Source organism: Microtus pennsylvanicus, chromosome 12 (genome assembly GCF_037038515.1).
Source record: "Microtus pennsylvanicus isolate mMicPen1 chromosome 12, mMicPen1.hap1, whole genome shotgun sequence".
NCBI classification, from domain to species: Eukaryota; Metazoa; Chordata; class Mammalia; order Rodentia; family Cricetidae; genus Microtus; species Microtus pennsylvanicus.
Window position 1 is genome coordinate 13,773,676 of NC_134590.1, and position 16,772 is coordinate 13,790,447.

The window sequence follows — 16,772 nt, forward strand, 5'->3', positions numbered from 1 at the left end:
TGATGGGCCATTAATCCACTCGATGACTCCTCTTTGCTTACTTAAGTGTTAAGCTTTTCAAGCTTGTGATGTCAGCTTTTTCAGACTGTTCTCTTTCCTTTGGGTCCCGTGTTGCCCATTTCAGGACTGAATGTCCAAGCATGGGGCTCAATGCCCCCGTATGAAGATATTATTTAAATTGACAAAATGTTCAGCTTTTATTTTTTCTTCTTAGAAAACACTGAACAGACTTAAGGACATTTGGAAACCTTTCAAAATCCAGAAACACTTTAATATCGCTCCAAACTGCTATGACATGCTGAAACCCGATTATGCAAAGAACTTCATCTCTGGGACATGGAATTACCTCTGCCAAAAATAACTCACCTGAGACTTGGAATCTTTTTGTAGCTCAGGGGGAACTGATGTCAGTATAATTAGTTAACAGGCAGGAATCCCCATTTCGGACTTCATCCATGATTCATGGTATATTTGGAAACAGACACTACTCGACTTAAGATGGTTTATACCGAGAAGCTCAGTCTCATGAAGGTTTCTTATAAGCAGAACTTTATCCCAAATGAAGTTATTATTATTCCACAGCTGAAACTAATACTTCTTTAGGTTCAATGAAAATTCGTCAGAAGACAATGTGGTGTGTGGGAGAGGCGTAAAATATGACGATAAGGGCCAAGCTTGGCCAAAAGCCCTGATCCTAAAGGGTACGTTGTGGAAAAGGGATTCTTGATGGTTTTGTTAACTCTTACAAACAAAGCCTGGGAATGCCCATCAAGCCAAGGGGGGACATGGCGTGAAGGACAGACTTCGACAATGGCAAACCGATTTCAGGGGAGGCTGAGAGGCAGACCAGGAAATGCTCTATCAGGTTGCTGAAGCCTTCAATGTGAACGGTGGGAGGCTCCAGAGAGGTGTTCACTGTTCTTACAAAGGGAGCTGAGACCACTGGGAAGGAAGACATCCCTGACCCTTACAGTTAGCCCTGTATGTGAGCTCAGCAGAGAAAACTGCCTCCCACGACACAGATGTTGGGCATGTCCAGATCTTCAGCACAACGAAAACTGACCATTCTCATTGCCAACACACCACGTGAGATCCATGCTCTGAAGCCAGGAAAAAAGGAGAGTCACGGGAAGCCGGGTGTGGGGTGTGGTGGTGGTGGTGGGGTGTTGAAAAGCACTCCTGTCATCTAGGGCAGATAAGCCATGCTTTATTTACTCTGGGCAAAGGTCACCGGTCAGGCAGCCTGCCAAGGCCTGCTTTGGGCCACATGGGCCATACCCAGGCAGGCACAGGCAGACATGCGGGTTCACAGAAAACCAGGTGGACGTAGGCATGCTGGCAGAAATGGGACAAAGAAGGTTCCTGACCTCAAGACTATGTTTATATAGAACCACACAGAAGTGGCAGAATGTCAAAAAACCAGTGCTATAACAGATTGCGTCACCATTTACTTTGGGGTTCTGTGGATATCCGGTGGCAGCCATGTTCTAGCTTGCTCATACTGATATCCTTATCAGTACCATTTTGTCAAAATATAAACTGGCCTTTATGACGTCCTGTTCCTAAGATTCACCAGCAAAAAGGAAGCACCTTCAATCCTCCAGACACACTTCCCTACCAATTAGCCAAAACTCACATTCTCTAGCCCAAATATTTTGAAGTGTATGTAGATTTGGTTTTACATATGAAATCTTGATGTTGTAAAAAGACATGCTGAATGTAGAAGATTTTCTTTTCATAAGCATTTGATACTTTGATTCTGTTAATGGCGTTTTCAGGAGCAAAACCCAGGTTTCTAACCCTTTTCTTTTTCCACCTGTCATTCATCCACTAACAATACCTGCATGTCTACCTCATCCTCTCATTTCTTAGAACAGAGAAGAGACAAGACACAAGGGTAGGTGTTGATTGAGCACTGGGCTTAATGACCTTACCTGCCTTGCTGTTGTTTGAGTTTTGAGAGACATTGTTATCACATGGCTCAGGTTGACCCCTGAACTCATCACTCACAATCCTCCTTCCTCCTCAACGTCTCAAGTGAAGGCTGCGATGGCAGATGTGCACCTGCCTCCTTTATTTAGCCTTTTTAATGGTGCTGCCAGCCAGGTAAGCATTGCCATCTGTTTTATAAATGAGGAGTCTGAGGTCCAACACTGTCAAAGCTACCGACTCTCAGTACTGAGACTTAAGAATAGATCAATAGCCGGGCGGTGGTGATGCATACCTTTAATCCCAGCACTGGGGAGGCAGAGGCAGGTGGATCTCTGTGAGTTCGAGGTCAACCTGGTCTACAAGAGCTAGTTCCAGGACAGGCTCCAAAGCTACAGAGAAACCCTGTCTCAAAAAAACAAAAAAATAAGAGATTGATGTTCAGATGTTACTTTGCCCATATATCCAATAAGAAGAAAAAAATCTGGCCCCAAATTAGTAATTTGGAAAGAAAATGTGTGACTCTTATTTCTCTATACCCTAAGTTCTGTCTAGCTCAGAGCTGGGTACATGACCAATGTTGAACAAGGACAGGTTGATGAAGTATAAACTTGGAGACAACAACATCAGGGTCTAAGACCAAACCCTTGATCCAGATCTAGATTACCCACCAAATAGAAGTTAGAGTCACCCACTCCATGAGTCTGGGTTCCCCCTGGATGGTGGTGTCTCCTTGGTAGAGCAGCTGGGAGGGTTTCTATGTTAACAAAGCGCCTAGACCTGTGTCTGTTCCCATGGCATGTGCTTGGGGAGTACTAGTTTACAGACAGAGTCTACACAGACATTGCTCTATGTTAACAAAGCACCTAGACTTGAGTCTGTTCCCATAGCATGTGCTTGTGGAGTACTAGTTTACAGACAGAGTCTACACAGACATTGCTCTATGTTCATCCTAGGTAGACTCAGTTTCTCCGTTTCTAAAATGAGAAGCAAGAACACGCTCTGACAGCTCTTGCTTAGTGCCAGATACTATTTTAAGTCTTTGATAGGTATAGATCCGCTTAACTGTGGGCTTCTGAAGAAGCTCCAAGTGGAAGTGTATTGTGGACACGGCACAGCTACATCAAGGACCAGTGCCTCAGACCCATGACAAATTGGCAAAGCCTTCTTCTGGTTTTGGTGCAAATGATGGCAGTGTGTGTCAGAATTAGCAACTGCAGCTTCCTTCTCCTGAGGCTTGCGGCTTTAGACGCTCCCCTATGGACAGACACCTCCTCTGGGACTTGTCAGCGCCTATTCCTTTACTATTCTTAAATATGGTTGTGTAGTTGGTGCCGCTCTGCTAGTGTGCACATGGCACACTTGACCCAGATTTCCTGTGTTCATGTGGCTGTGTCTTTTCTTTCTTTACTCTTACGCCATTCCTAATCTTTCTGAGGAGTGCATAGCTCTCAGGGACCCACAGATGGAGGTGGGGACCTGCCAGGGATTGGTGGGTGTGGCATGTAGAATGGTCCATGACGTTGAGTGCAGTGGGGGAAGCGCTCAGAATAGTTTTGAACACATTCTCCATTTTCTTCCTCTCCATTTTCTTTCTCTTTTGGGTGAGGAAGATGAGGAGGATGGGAGAAGAAAGAAGGAAGAGCAATGAAAATAGGGAGGGAGAAGGTTTGGCACATTATGTACGCTCATGCAACCCTCTTTCCCCCACTCTCCCCTTACTTGTCTCTTGTTGTTTTTTTTTTTTCCTTAGTTCATTTGTCTTTTAAAAATATTTAAGTGGCAGAAACATTATCCAGCTTAGTAGTTAGTTCTCTTCCTTCCTTCCAGGCCTCAGGTTTTATTGATGTTTTGATAGAAAGGTTGAGTCACTCTGCCTCAAGAGTCATGGGCACATGAGTTGTTGGCAGAGAACTGGGAACATGCCACAGCTAGGGGACGGGGAAAGGTATAAACTATAACATAGTTATATGACGGGATGAAAAGGAAATTTTAGTGTCTATATATTTTCTTCTGTTCTTTAATATGTACATGGATACACACACACAATCCTCAGATCTTTTCCTATCCTTCCCTATCTTCTTCCCACTAGAAGGTGAGTTCAAGTGCTATAATTTGGCACCGGAGGAAGACAGCGTGTTAACTAGGAATAGGATATGTCTGCCTAGAGATACAGTGATCTACAGTCATGCCTTGCTCCTTAGGGAGAAAGCATGCCAGACCAGGTTTATTTTTGGCTTGGAATAGTTATCTTTTCTAAGACCTCCTTCCTAATGCAAAGTAGCCAGACAGGACACCTCTGGGGACCCCTTTTCCTACGTGGCTCTAGCTCACATTTGTCTATGACAGGTTTTCAAACAAGGAATGGAAGAACAAAAATGTGACCCATTCTTCTTCAGAAAGCATTTCTCTCAGTTGCAGCTCCCGGTGCATTCCTGAGGGTCCTCTGGTTCCTTCTTGCAGTCTGAAATCTTAGGCTTTGAACAATGACCTGCTGATGGCTTCCTTAGCCAATCTCTTCCTCCTGATTTTTCTAAGTGCACTCAAGACTCTAAGTTTTTTTTATGAAATACTTAACTTTGCACTAATATTTTTATGTAAGTTCCTGGAATACGCAGAGCAGTTTCTTGGTTTTGCTTTTCCTGATAGCCCCTGTAGCAGAGCTGACAGTCCTGGCCCCTGGGCTGGCATTGAACTTCTGTTTCTCACACTTCCTGACAACGCCTGGCTTTATGACTGGTTGAGCTTTTCAACCCTCTCCCCAGCAGTGTTTGTCAAGGTCAGTTCTGCCCATGTGCCAAGGGGAAACAGTAGGGAGACAAGAGGGAGTTCTGGACTTTGTCATTAATGGGTTTGTGGATCTGAAGCCTGGAGACTCCTGATGTTGAGTTGGTGATGATTAAATTATATTAAATTATATGCTTCAATCTTCATATTATGTCCATAGCAGTCAGCTTTCCATCACTTCAATGAAATATCTAAGAAAATTAACCCATAAGGAGAATTTTTTTTTCTTGCTCACGGTTTGGAGGTTTCAGCCACGGCTGGTTGTCCTCCTAACTTTGGGCCTGTGGTGAAGCAACACACCATGACAGGATCACAGGTGGAGCAAAACTGCTTACCTCACGGTCAGGAATTAAATGAGAGTGAGCAGGGTGCCAAGGTCCCAGGACCCCTTTCAAAAGCGTCCTAATGACCCACTAGCCTCTGGCTAGGCTCCACCTCCTGAAGGTCCCACTGTTTCCCTTTAGTGCCATTGTAGGGACCAGGCTTTAACAGGAAAGCCTTTGCAGGCATTTGTGAGCCAAACTTTAAGCCTAACTTGATTAGTCCTCCAGAACTCATTAATATCCATACCGATGAGATTTAATAGCCATGATGATACGTAGAGATGGTTAAACAATCTGGCTATGATGTTTTGAGGTAGGGCCTGTGGGAGGTGACTGGGATTAGAGGAAGTTATTAGTGTGGAGCCCTGTGGTGGCCCTCGTAGCCCCATAGGAAGTGGCACTATTAGGAGGTGTTGGAGTATGAAGAAGGATGCTTAAAAGAAATCCCACACTAGCTGAGAATTGAGTAAATAGAGGGTTATTTATTTAGGGGTAGACTCACAGATCACAATTCTCTGCTGGAACAGGGAACAGCAGCCGAATCCTGCAGTGGGAAAAGAGGCCGTGTGTGTGTTTTACATCAGCATATATAGTATAAGAGACCACGCCCAAGTGGGCGGGTACAGCGGGAGTGGGTATGGCTTTGATGGAGGAGCCGTGTCACTAGGAGGTGAGCTCTTGGGTCTCAGATTCGGCCCAGTGTGGCAGTCTCTTCCTCCTGCCTGCAGATCCAGATGTGTAACTCCCAGAACCATGTCTGCCCGGATGCTGCCATGCTTCCCACTATGATGATAATGAACTAAGCCTCTGAACCATAAGCCTGCCCCAGTTATATGTTTTCCTTTATAAGAGTTGCTGTGGTCATGGTGTCTCTTCACAGCAATAAAACCTTAAGACAAATCTTCACAACTAAATATTGCTGGCTTTTATAGAATGTTGGGGTCACTTCTTTCATGTTTTTTGGGGTTTACCAGTCAGCTCCACATTGTGGGTGCCAATACGTTGGGGACCATTCCAGACATAAACCATTTTTCGTACCAGAGTGGAGGTGCGGAATTCAATAGGCATAGTTTACACGACAATATTGGGAGGGAGTCTCAGGGTTCACCTAAATTCTGGTGATCGCCCACGTTTATTATCCAAACAGCTTTTATATCAAAACATAAACTGAGGGGAAAATTTATTAGCATTTTGTTTTCTAGGTGTGTGGGGGGGGATGACTTAGGTCATGTCTATGTTTGTGTTGTCACGGCCATGCCCACGCCCATTTTGTCATGTAGACTTCCCCAGGTGACCTCCTAAATTACAATAGAAGGAGCAGAATAACATTACCTATCCTGGCCACTTGTTTAGGATGGTGTCAGGTTGTTTTTAGTATCATAAGGCTAGGCAACCACCTTCTGTGTGGCAGGTACAAATTGCACCTTATAGGTCGCTCATAATTCTCTGACCACCAGACAATGTAGGAATATGGGCCTGTATAATTCAGCCCCTACAATAGAAGAGACCAGAACATCCCACCCACCCACACCCATATGCACGCACACGCACACATTCCTGGCCTCTTGCCATATTCTTCCTTGTACCGCACTGTGCGCCTGAATGAACAGATTATTACCTTGACCACGTTACCTGTGGAAATATGAGGCAAAATGAACCTTGTCCCAGCATTTCAACTAGTCTAGGCGTTGTACTACTGGAAGAAAACAAAGTAGAAAAATACAGTGACGTCGAGCAGAAGAATAAGATTTAGACAGAGTCAGTGCAGAGACGGCCGTGTGACCAGTCAGGAGGATTGTTGCTGCCTTCAAAAGAGCCAAAACATGAGCAATCATTACCATGCAGGCATTCAGACACAGAGTGGGCCACTTCAGAACCCTCACTATAGGGAGGATCCTGCGTCTGAGCTGGGCACCTAACTGTAGCTGGGGGTTGCCCCACATGGCTAGGAATGGCTGATGGCTGGCAGAGTGTAGGGGCCAGGAAATTCTGACATAGAATGAGGATTCTACTTGAAAGTGGTCCAGAGCATGGATTCCGAAGACTTATCTCTGCTGCACTACCTGCGACCACAGGCTCCTTTCATTTTTATTTATTTTAGACACATCTTTGGCCCTTAGTGTATTTATCTGTACTATGGCCATTTTAATCATAGCTGCCTCACAGGGACGTTACGCTCCATCAAATGCTCCAAACACTATGCGGCTCACAGAAAGTGCTAAGTGAGGAGAAGGCAGCATCCTCACTGCTCTGTGGGGAGATGAGCTGACGCCGTGATGTACCCTTGGGTAGTAGCAGGGGTGACCGCAAAGCTAGCACCCCAACTCCACTCTGCTGAGGACTCAAGCCTGATTCCTGTGGATATCAGCAGGGACAGGTTCATACTAAAATTCCAAGAGCCCATGGCCCCACACTGATGTCCTCTCAGGGCAGGAGGGCAGGCAGTCTCCTCCTAGAGCACACGGCTTGGCTAGCAGGAGTTAGCTCAGAGGTGACAGTGCCTAACAGGGAACATGGGCTGGGAGCTGACTGGGCTTGCTGTTGGCTCCATGCCAGACACCCTTGAGATTGCTCAAAATAGCTGAGGGGGGCCTGAGCAAGGGGCGGAAAGTCCCGTGTTTGCAGAAGGTGGCATGCGTAGGCTTATGAATACTGGTCTCTTGGTGGAGAGGGCTCAGATGACAGAAAGAGTTGGCTTGGGTCCCAACCCTGTCGCTAACTGGACTTAAATGATTGGGAGAGCGAGTTCATCTTATTCATTACTGAGTATATGGACAGATTTAGTGTTCTGATGGCTAAGCATCACATCTTCGAGCCTCAGTTTCCCAGCTATGTGTATCTATATTATATATCCCCATCTGGGGGATACAATGACCTCCCATACAGACGAGGCCCATTGGCATCTGAGTTTCCCAGTGAGTTATGATCACTTCTTTTTTTATTGTAAATATCCAGTTTATTGGCTCCATAGAAATGGTGTGGATTTGTTGATGTAAACGGACCATGTTTTCGTGCAGTGGAGTGTTCTGGTGAAGTGAATACAGCTGGCCAAGGATGAGATCCTTTAAGGGAAGCAACTTTACCTCTTTTCGGCTTTCCCTCAACAAGATGGGGGCTTTGCAACACTTAGTTTTGACCCAGTGCTTTCTCTCAAAGCTCAAAGCATTAACTCTCCAGTTACAGATGAGCAAAATATTCCAAACTGTATACTCCGTACCTGAAAACATCATTATTCTTGGCTGAAAAATTGTAACGTAAGAACAGATACTAATTAGAATCTAAGAATTTAGAGTGTGTTAACGCCACACGTTCTTTGCCTGTGAATGCACAAGGAGACCAGAGGTTGTTATCAAGTGTCTTTCTCTATCACTCTCCATCTTACATTTTGAGACAGGGTGGGGAGGACCCCCCCACATCTCTCTCTGAACCATTTTTATGAGACTGGCTAGCCAGCACGTCATCAGGATCCCCCATCCCTGTCCTTGACTTCCAGCTCCAGGGTTACAGCCCTGCAATGCCAGGCTTTTACGTGGGTGCCCATCCAGATTCAGGGGAGCAACTGGATCACAGGGAAGTTGGCAGTCAGTGTGAAACAGCGGCTGCGGAGATTTGTTTTGCCTTATGTTTTCAGAGGTGTCAGTCCATGGTCTTGCTTCTCATGGTCCCATAGTAGAACTGGAAAGCCAAGGAAGTCGCTCATCTTGTGCAGCTGAAAAGCAAAAGACGCAGGAGGGTCCTGGTCCCCAAACTTCAAAGATTTGCCTTCAATTGCCTAATTTCCTTCTACTAGGCCCCACCTTGCGAAGATCTCACAATAACCCTAGGAGTGCACAGACTGCTGACCAGCCCTCGATACTGGAGCCTCCGAGGGACACATATCCAGACGACATCACTGAAAACAGCCAATAGGAGGGGCTTGTTCCATGTTTGCTCTCCATTCCTTGTGATGTCCAGCAAGTCTTTGATGCTGTGTAGCCAGGCAATTAACTGGATTAAACCTGATTTTCAGTATACATTCATCATTGAGTCAATCATGTCTAGGAGGTCCTTGTGGTGTATGGGTCAGGAGTTCAAGGCCAGCTTGAGCTACATAGTAAGTTCGAAGCCTGCCAGGACTCGATTAGGCTAGGTCTCAAGGGGAAGAAAGAAAACATTTTTTTTTATTTTGCAGCTGTTTCTCTCTTCCCATATGGAGCAAAATGCATGAGATTTGCTGTGGCTATTTCCTTCAAAAGCAAAATAACATTTGCTTAGCTTCTTGAGGTTGAAATTATACTCTGGATGGCTGAAATCGCCTGCTAATTAGCTGTCAGGCAAGGATGAATATGCTGAATTTAATTTTTTGAAATGGAATGAAGCAAACACCACGTGCACACTAATGCCAACGCGCGTTAATGTGACTGGATTCTGCTTGCCGTCTCTCTCGCTGAATCAAAATGTTTACTTGTACCTCGGCTGGGTGAAACACACAGAATATTTGGGAATGAAATCAGTGCTCAGAAGGTTTGTTCAATGCTAACTCTTTCCCAGCTTGTCTCAAGATCAGAGCGACCTTCCTGTGCTAAGGAAAATATTATTTATTGATGGGGGATACAATTTCATTAAGAACAAGTAGGAGCTACTTAATATGACCAATAAAAAGGAACCCAGTGGCCTGGAGAGCAAAATATCTCAAAATGTAAATCACCACAGCTAGACACAAGCTTTTAACCACTTTAATTGGTAGAATTATAATTGGTATGCAATAGATCTTACAACAAATGTAGATATGATGTCATCAGATATCAAAGATGTTGCACACCTTCTCCGCTTTCAACGGTGTCAGCTAACTTAGTCCAAGAGAGAAATGTGGCAAAGAGCAAATATCAGCTAACCTTTCCAGGATTGGAGTTGAAATGGAACATCCATTTGCCTTCAAAAGAAGGTCAAAGGCAAAGGAGAATTGACGTGCAAATTAGCATCTGGACCATTTGCAAGTTTTCAAGATGCCCAGGATTGAACCATGCACCCTTGCAAGCAAGATGAAGGGCAAACAGATCATATTAGACAACGGTCTACTCCTCGGGGGGGTGTGCAAGCCAGAGGTCTTCTGCCATTAATGCTCAGGCATCCATGGTCATCCTAACCTGGATCCCCATGCACGCCTGTGAGACCTGTGTCCTGGGCCATCTTTACAGTCAGAGGGGAGACCATTCCTTGTGGTCCTAGGACCAGGTGACCCTGCATCATGCAGATGCATGGGGGTGGGGGGGGGGAGTTCAGAGCTCTGATGGCCATCTGATGTGGCCATGACATTAACTGGAGCTTTATAGAATAAGTAAAAATGACACGCCAGTGTAACAGCACATAAGAAACTGAGATCACTTATATATCTATATAATACTTGAAATGTCCATAAATAGCTTCTCTCCAGAAAATGAAAACACTGTTGACACAATTTCATTAATCCTCACAATATGTCTGTGAGGTAGGAAGGAGCGAGACTACTAAGAAGGCATCACCCCCATTTTACAAATGAAGACACAGCTGTGCAGGGAGGACTGGGGGTCCCGCCGGGGTCCCAGGAAAAGAAAGCAGAGTTGCGTATCATTCTGCAGTCCATTGAGAAGAGGCTCCTAGCTCGCTTTCTTCTCCGACTTTCTCTCTAAAGCATTGAGCCAGTCCTATCCATGATGGGGTGTGACTATTTAGATTTACTAGGGCCACTAATTTCCCTTGTATAGACTTGAACTAACTCTCCCTGAGGTAAAGGATATCAATTATTGGCATATATTTCAGAGGTGTGTGTGTGTGTGTGTGTTTGTTTGTAGAATAAAGATGCTGGGATCTCTCTAGACCAATTCAAGAGAAGAAAAATATATTTGGCAAAGTAAATTTTCACATGTACACATTTTATACTATCAAGCAAAGCAAGGGTCATGCTTCGAGTTTTGAGGGGACGCCATCACCTCACTGCATATGACTGTGCTGTGTTTTGCTGGAAGCAATTAGAAGTTAATCAGAGCAAAAGCAGTCACGTGTTCATGCACAATGGCATCCTTTGGCATAAAAAAACAATTCTTGGTGTGTCCTTGGTTTCTAACAGGTGAGGATTCTGGGAGGGAAGCTGGTTCCTCTGGCCTAGGACTGACCCCAGAAGGGATTCCTGAAGTACAGTCTCCTAAAGTGTTTCATGGAGAGCTTTGTGTCATGTGTCAAAAAGGTTTTGGGCTGGGGGAGGAAAATGAGATGTAGAATGCCCTGTCCTTTGCCGAACTGGAGACCTGTGAAGCGATCAGGGTAGCAATGAGGGACAGCTGTTAATGTCAAGCATGGCCAGAGGGCATACCCTTGTAGTTTTTATGAGGAGGTTCGTGTGTGTGTGTGTGTGTGTGTGTGTGTGTGTGTGTGTGTGCGCGCCCTTGTGTGTTCATATTCAGGGTTATCTTAATTTCTGCGAACTCCTCTCTGCTTGCAGATGACCTCTGATGATCGCTCTTTCCTTTTGGCACCTCTGAGATTTAGGAAGATTTTCCCCCAGCACCTGGATGGCAGGCTGTGGGCAATACCCCTATTTGTGATCTCCACACCAGAGGGGTAGAGGATTGCACTATAGTGATCTTTTATTTTTTTTTTCAACAGAGTGGTGGGGCAGGATCTGTCTGAGGAACTAAAAACTGATGGTTTCTTGTTCTCTGTGACATCATAGGACATGGTAACATGTTTTAAGACGCATGCTCTCTACTACATGAAATCGGAGATGCTGGGTCCCAGGACCAGATGCTGCTGACCAGCGGTGCAGCCCTGTAGCGAAGCTCTCTAGAAACACCAACAATATAAGGCAACTGCACATGCCGGACAGCAACCCATCTGTCAACAAGCTACCACTCTGGAGGAAAAAAAAGTGATGTTTCACTTTGTTAAAAATGAAAGGGTTTTACTGATGTGTGAGTGTCTTTTGACATCACAAGGATATCACAAGACATCTTGGTCTCAATGTCAGCCTTTGATGTGTCGGCCTAGGAGGCTCTTTGTGGTCGCAGCTCGTCCTGTGCAAAGGAGCCACAGCCTCCACTCCTTAGCAGTGTTTCAAGATAAGTGGTAGCAGTCAAAACTTGCCACCGGACATTTTCAAATGTTCCTGGCTGGGGGCCGGGGGAGACAAAATCACTTCCTGACGGTTAATAAGTGAAATAAACAAATGCCGGTGGAGGAAAACGTCTATTTCTCAAAATTTGTTGTACAGGATTTTGAGACTAGAGACCCAGCGGTGTTCTTTTATTAAAAGGAAGAATGAGTAAGGTAGATAGATATTAGGGGGAATAAGCAGGCAATTCTCGGTGTCTATTTCCTATGGAAGGTTAATTGTCTTTTTAAACATTGTTTTAAAATAGCATATAGCCATTCCCCAACCTGTTGCTTTATGTGTGCGAAGTGAGAGTTCTCTGGGCTCCTCCAGGATTTAGGTATCTCCCACTACCATGGGGAGCTGGCTCCTACTCCCTTCAAGAGGGTCCCTCCCTTCTTCCCCCATCCTTATTCTCCACATTCCTCTCCCTTGCTGTTCTTCAAGCTCACCTCTGAGTCTCTCTTTTCAAACTGTGCTGTAACTGTTCTAAAAGCCAGTGGCTGGGATCCCCATTGCCTTCCAGTGGCCTGGATGGGGAATGTGCTAGGATCCCTATTTCTTTTCAGTGGCCTGGGTGGGGAGAACAGGTTGAGGGCCTGCTGGGCTCCTCCTGGGTACAGCCGTCTTTCATCTTTCCTAATTAGGCAGCTAAGAGTTGTCTATCTGCTTGTAGGACCAAGTAGGCATCCTGTCAGATACAGCCAGGCATAGAAGGATTACAAAGAAATCAAGAAGCCCTTGCTTCCTCCACACAGGGTGATAGCCTTCAGGGATTCCTTTCTCTTCTTCCCACTGATCTTCCGTGTAATTTCCTATAGAGAAGATTAAGAAATAACCCAAACCAAAAGTTCCCCTCAAAACTAAATCCCCAACAGGGCAGCCCGAGCCCTTTTCCTCAGTCCTTCCGATGAGTCTTGCGGTGGGGGCTGAAGCCACCACCTCATGGTGTCCAGCCTGCTCAGTGCAAAGATGGCCCGTGCCAGCTGCAAATCGGCCTCCATTGGCCTGTACAAAATGGTTCTTTTGTACCAGAAGGGGGATGTTGTAGTAGCAGCCAGAGGAGAGGGAGGAGAAAACAAAACAAAACAAAACAAAAAAACAACCATACCAACAAAACAGGGCTTGCGATTGTCGTTCAATGAGCATCAAGTACTTGTTATTAATTCTACTGGATAAGCACTTATAAATAAAGGACCGCTATTTCTTGTGCCCAGCCACCTTCCTTTGTTAGGAGTCGTCATAGAGCGGGTTGTTGTAGTTTCCCCAGGACCCGTAGTCGTGGTCGTCCAGCAGCCTTCCGTAGGAGGAATGCCTGTGTGAGAAGAAGATGATGTCACTTGTAGATGTGCCATCCAAGGACAAGTTAACACCCCTAGCCTGAACCCAGCATGCTCACAGGTCCGTGGGAGGGAAAGGCATGAGATTGGCCAGCAGGATAAGCCTGGACTATGCTGACCCTAGTTATCAACATCCACCTAGGAGCCGGCCTGGCCCTTTCTTTTGAGATTGGCTGAGTCTTTTTCTCCTTCATCTCCAGTGCAAGAGAAGGGAGGGGAGGCTCCATCTCCACAGCTGTCCAGTAAGAAAGGAAGGGAAGGGAAGCTAGGGGCCCAGGATCTTGATGTAGGTCCCGGGGCTAATTTTCCCTAGAGTGATATCCACACAGTCACAGATGCTACTGCTGTTACCACTTGCTCTTGGTGTCTCCTTGTCATTTGTAAAGTGAGTCTAGACTCAGTTTTTAGTAGATCCTCAAAATCAAGACTGGGGGAAAGAAGTGTTTCTCTGATGAGGAAAATGGCCTTCGGGGAGTGTAATTGATCTGCTCCGTAATTGCTCTTCTTCTTCAGCTAGACTACGTGTTTCATGAGGGTAGCTATAATTTGCTTGTTATGTTTATTCATGGTTCTATTTCTAGCATCTACAAGATCTGGCACACGGTAAGTCATCCATAACGGTCTGCGGAAGACACGGGAACTGACTAAGATATATCCTGAGTTCTCACAAAAGCGAATCTCTTCACAAAGACGGGCGCTTCCCTGGGAATGGCATGGACATTTAAAGACTAAAATGAACGACAGAATCGAAACAACAACATAAACACGCACATGGTGCCTCTGAGGTTCATGCTGGTGTGTGAATTCTTACACATGTCATAGCCGCCCACAATGTCAATGCCCCACCAGAGCCTGGGTAGGCTGCCCTCTTTGCCAGGCTGAGGTGACAATCAGACTCTGAGAGCCTGAGGGATAAGAGCTGAATTTATACCCAGGGGGGCTGAGATTGAATTGGAAATCATGGATGCTAACTACAGTACAGAAAAACATACCCAGTCCCCAAAGTCTTCTCTCAGTCAGAAGCCAACAGTAAGCAAAGTAGAAACACAACCGGAGGGACACAAAAGACCTTTGCTCCACTTCCATAGGCTACTAAAACACTTGCCCTTCCCCTGCAGCTTACTGACTTCAGCCAGGGATTGGCAGAGACGGCAGTTTGTCAAAAAAGACCCTCACTATATTTGTTTCAGAGTTCCAGTAAACTTCCTGTAAGCTGACTTGGTGGACCCTATCTTTATCCATGGAAACTTGAAAATGCCCCACAAAACAGCCTGTTTACACTATCAGCTCACAATTACATGTATGTGGATGTGGCAAAGAGAGGGCACACAAGGAGCAGGTTAGACGCGCTATAGCCCTTTCGATACACAGGAAGAGCAGAGGCCATTTTGGTAAGTGAAGATCATGTGCTAGTCATGGCCAACCGTCCACTTACTTAAAAACCTCCTGTTCCAAACAACCACTAGTCGGATAACTGAGAAACAGGAGCTGCCCCATGAGAAAATAAAACCCCAGGCATTGTAACGCTGGCGTCCACCCTGTGTTTCAGCACGACTTTCCTGCTCTAAGTCCGGTAAACATATTTCTAATAACCCTGTGCCTTCATTGATAGGGAGCCCCTGCTTCGCCTTGTGAAGGTAATTTAACGTCTTGTGGCATTTTAATCTCTTTCATATAATTTTATTCTCATAAACTGTCAGTTTGGTCAATAGATGTATGTCCTGAGTAGGTTTTTGACCCCTTTGTTCCTTCATTTATGAAATGGACAGTTAAAAAATGCATTCAAGTTGTTAGAAGGAGGCAATGAGGTAATGCATTTTAAAGGCTTGGCACACAATAAACATTGGCCTTTGTAGCTTTTATTATAATGCAACTCACCCAGGCCCATGCTAAGCCTGACACAGGGACACAGAGCGCAGAACCACTGAAGCTATACTGCAGGCATGGGAAGAAATCCGGTTTCTGACATTCTTATCATTTGAATCTTATAAAATGTTACTATGGCAAAGTGAGGCCAAAGGACATACAAAAATGGGGGGGGGGATAAAAAGACAAAAACGGGAAATGCACTGAATCTGCAAGGTTTGCTCTTAACACATTCAGGAGCTAGGACAAGAACTGCGATTGTTGTGGGGGTTCAGGCTGGGCTTGGGTAAATCTGAGGTTGCTGTGGGCAGAGGAAGTGAAACTCAGTTGTGGGTACCTGATGAGGGGAGAATAGTTGGTGCTTAGTGCCAGAGCTTAAGTCATGGCCCATTTTGATTGACGTGGTGCGCTTTCCAGAGGGGCATGTGCAGGCAGAGTCTAAGACATAAAAGAACAAAGTCCTCCTTGGCTAACGTTAGGAAAGGCAGACAGAAGGAGTTTAGAGGGCTTTGTCACTATTATTTATGGGGGACCTGATAATAAAAACCTTCTTTTGACTCTGTAGGACAACTTCCTTTATCTAATTTCAATCTGAGGAGCCATCGGCATGAGTGACATTATTCTTGGGTAAAAGCAATTTCGTTTATGTGATTTCTCAATACAGATGAGTACCTGCCCTGTGTTTTTCATTTAGGAATTGGTTCCTCTTAAATGAACTATCGATACCTATCTGTACACTTAATGTGTTAAGCTTGATGTTATGGTTATAGGGTAAATATTTGGAGGCGACAGTTTATATCTACTAGCAAAGAAATTGTGTACCTGTCAACGTGGTCAATACTAGAGAGGGTTCTTAGGGCTTGTGGCGATGTTATACAAAGCTGGCAACGTGGGAGGAAAAATCAGTAAAGAATGCTGGAGGTCAAAGGCTCCACTCGACTTAAAGAGAGGAAGGAGGAGGAGAATTATAGCCAGAACCCATGCTACGCTGTGGCTCTGCAGCACTTAGCTCAGAGCCCACAGTCAACGGCGCTACCTTCTCGTCTGTGCTTCTACTGTGCACAAGGTTCAGTTAGCTAAAGGCAGACCCTGAGAGGGAAAATTGACCAGTCTCTTGTTTTACCTTCTTTTCTTTTTTGTCATTTCTTTATCGTCCTTGATGCTAAGTGTGGTGCTTCACTTTCTTGGAGTCTAAACAAATATTTTTAGAAAACCCCTGCTGGTTTTCCAAGGGCACACCCAAAGCCTCCACCCCACTCTTTTGGCAGGGGAGACCCACTTGTCAATCATCAGTGCTTACCATGAGCTAAGCAGGAAGGAAACACAGACATTATGAGAGGGTTTATTTCAGGGAAAATGCCCTGACTTCCATTAGCAAAGATGTCTGGTGTGGCGGTCATTGTCTCCTTTCTCAGTTTAGAC

At 45.3% G+C, this 16,772-nt stretch overlaps 1 protein-coding gene across 1 annotated transcript in view; it reads right to left on the reverse strand.

Moving 5' to 3' along the window:
* Positions 1-9,738: 9,738 nt before the first annotated feature.
* Parm1 (prostate androgen-regulated mucin-like protein 1) overlaps positions 9,739-16,772 on the reverse strand; it is a 109,190-nt gene continuing 102,156 nt past the window's right edge. The window contains exon 4 of the mRNA XM_075942721.1: positions 9,739-13,459. Coding sequence (XP_075798836.1) covers positions 13,375-13,459 — 85 coding nt within the window. The 3' untranslated portion in view covers positions 9,739-13,374. The remainder of the gene's footprint in view (positions 13,460-16,772) is intronic.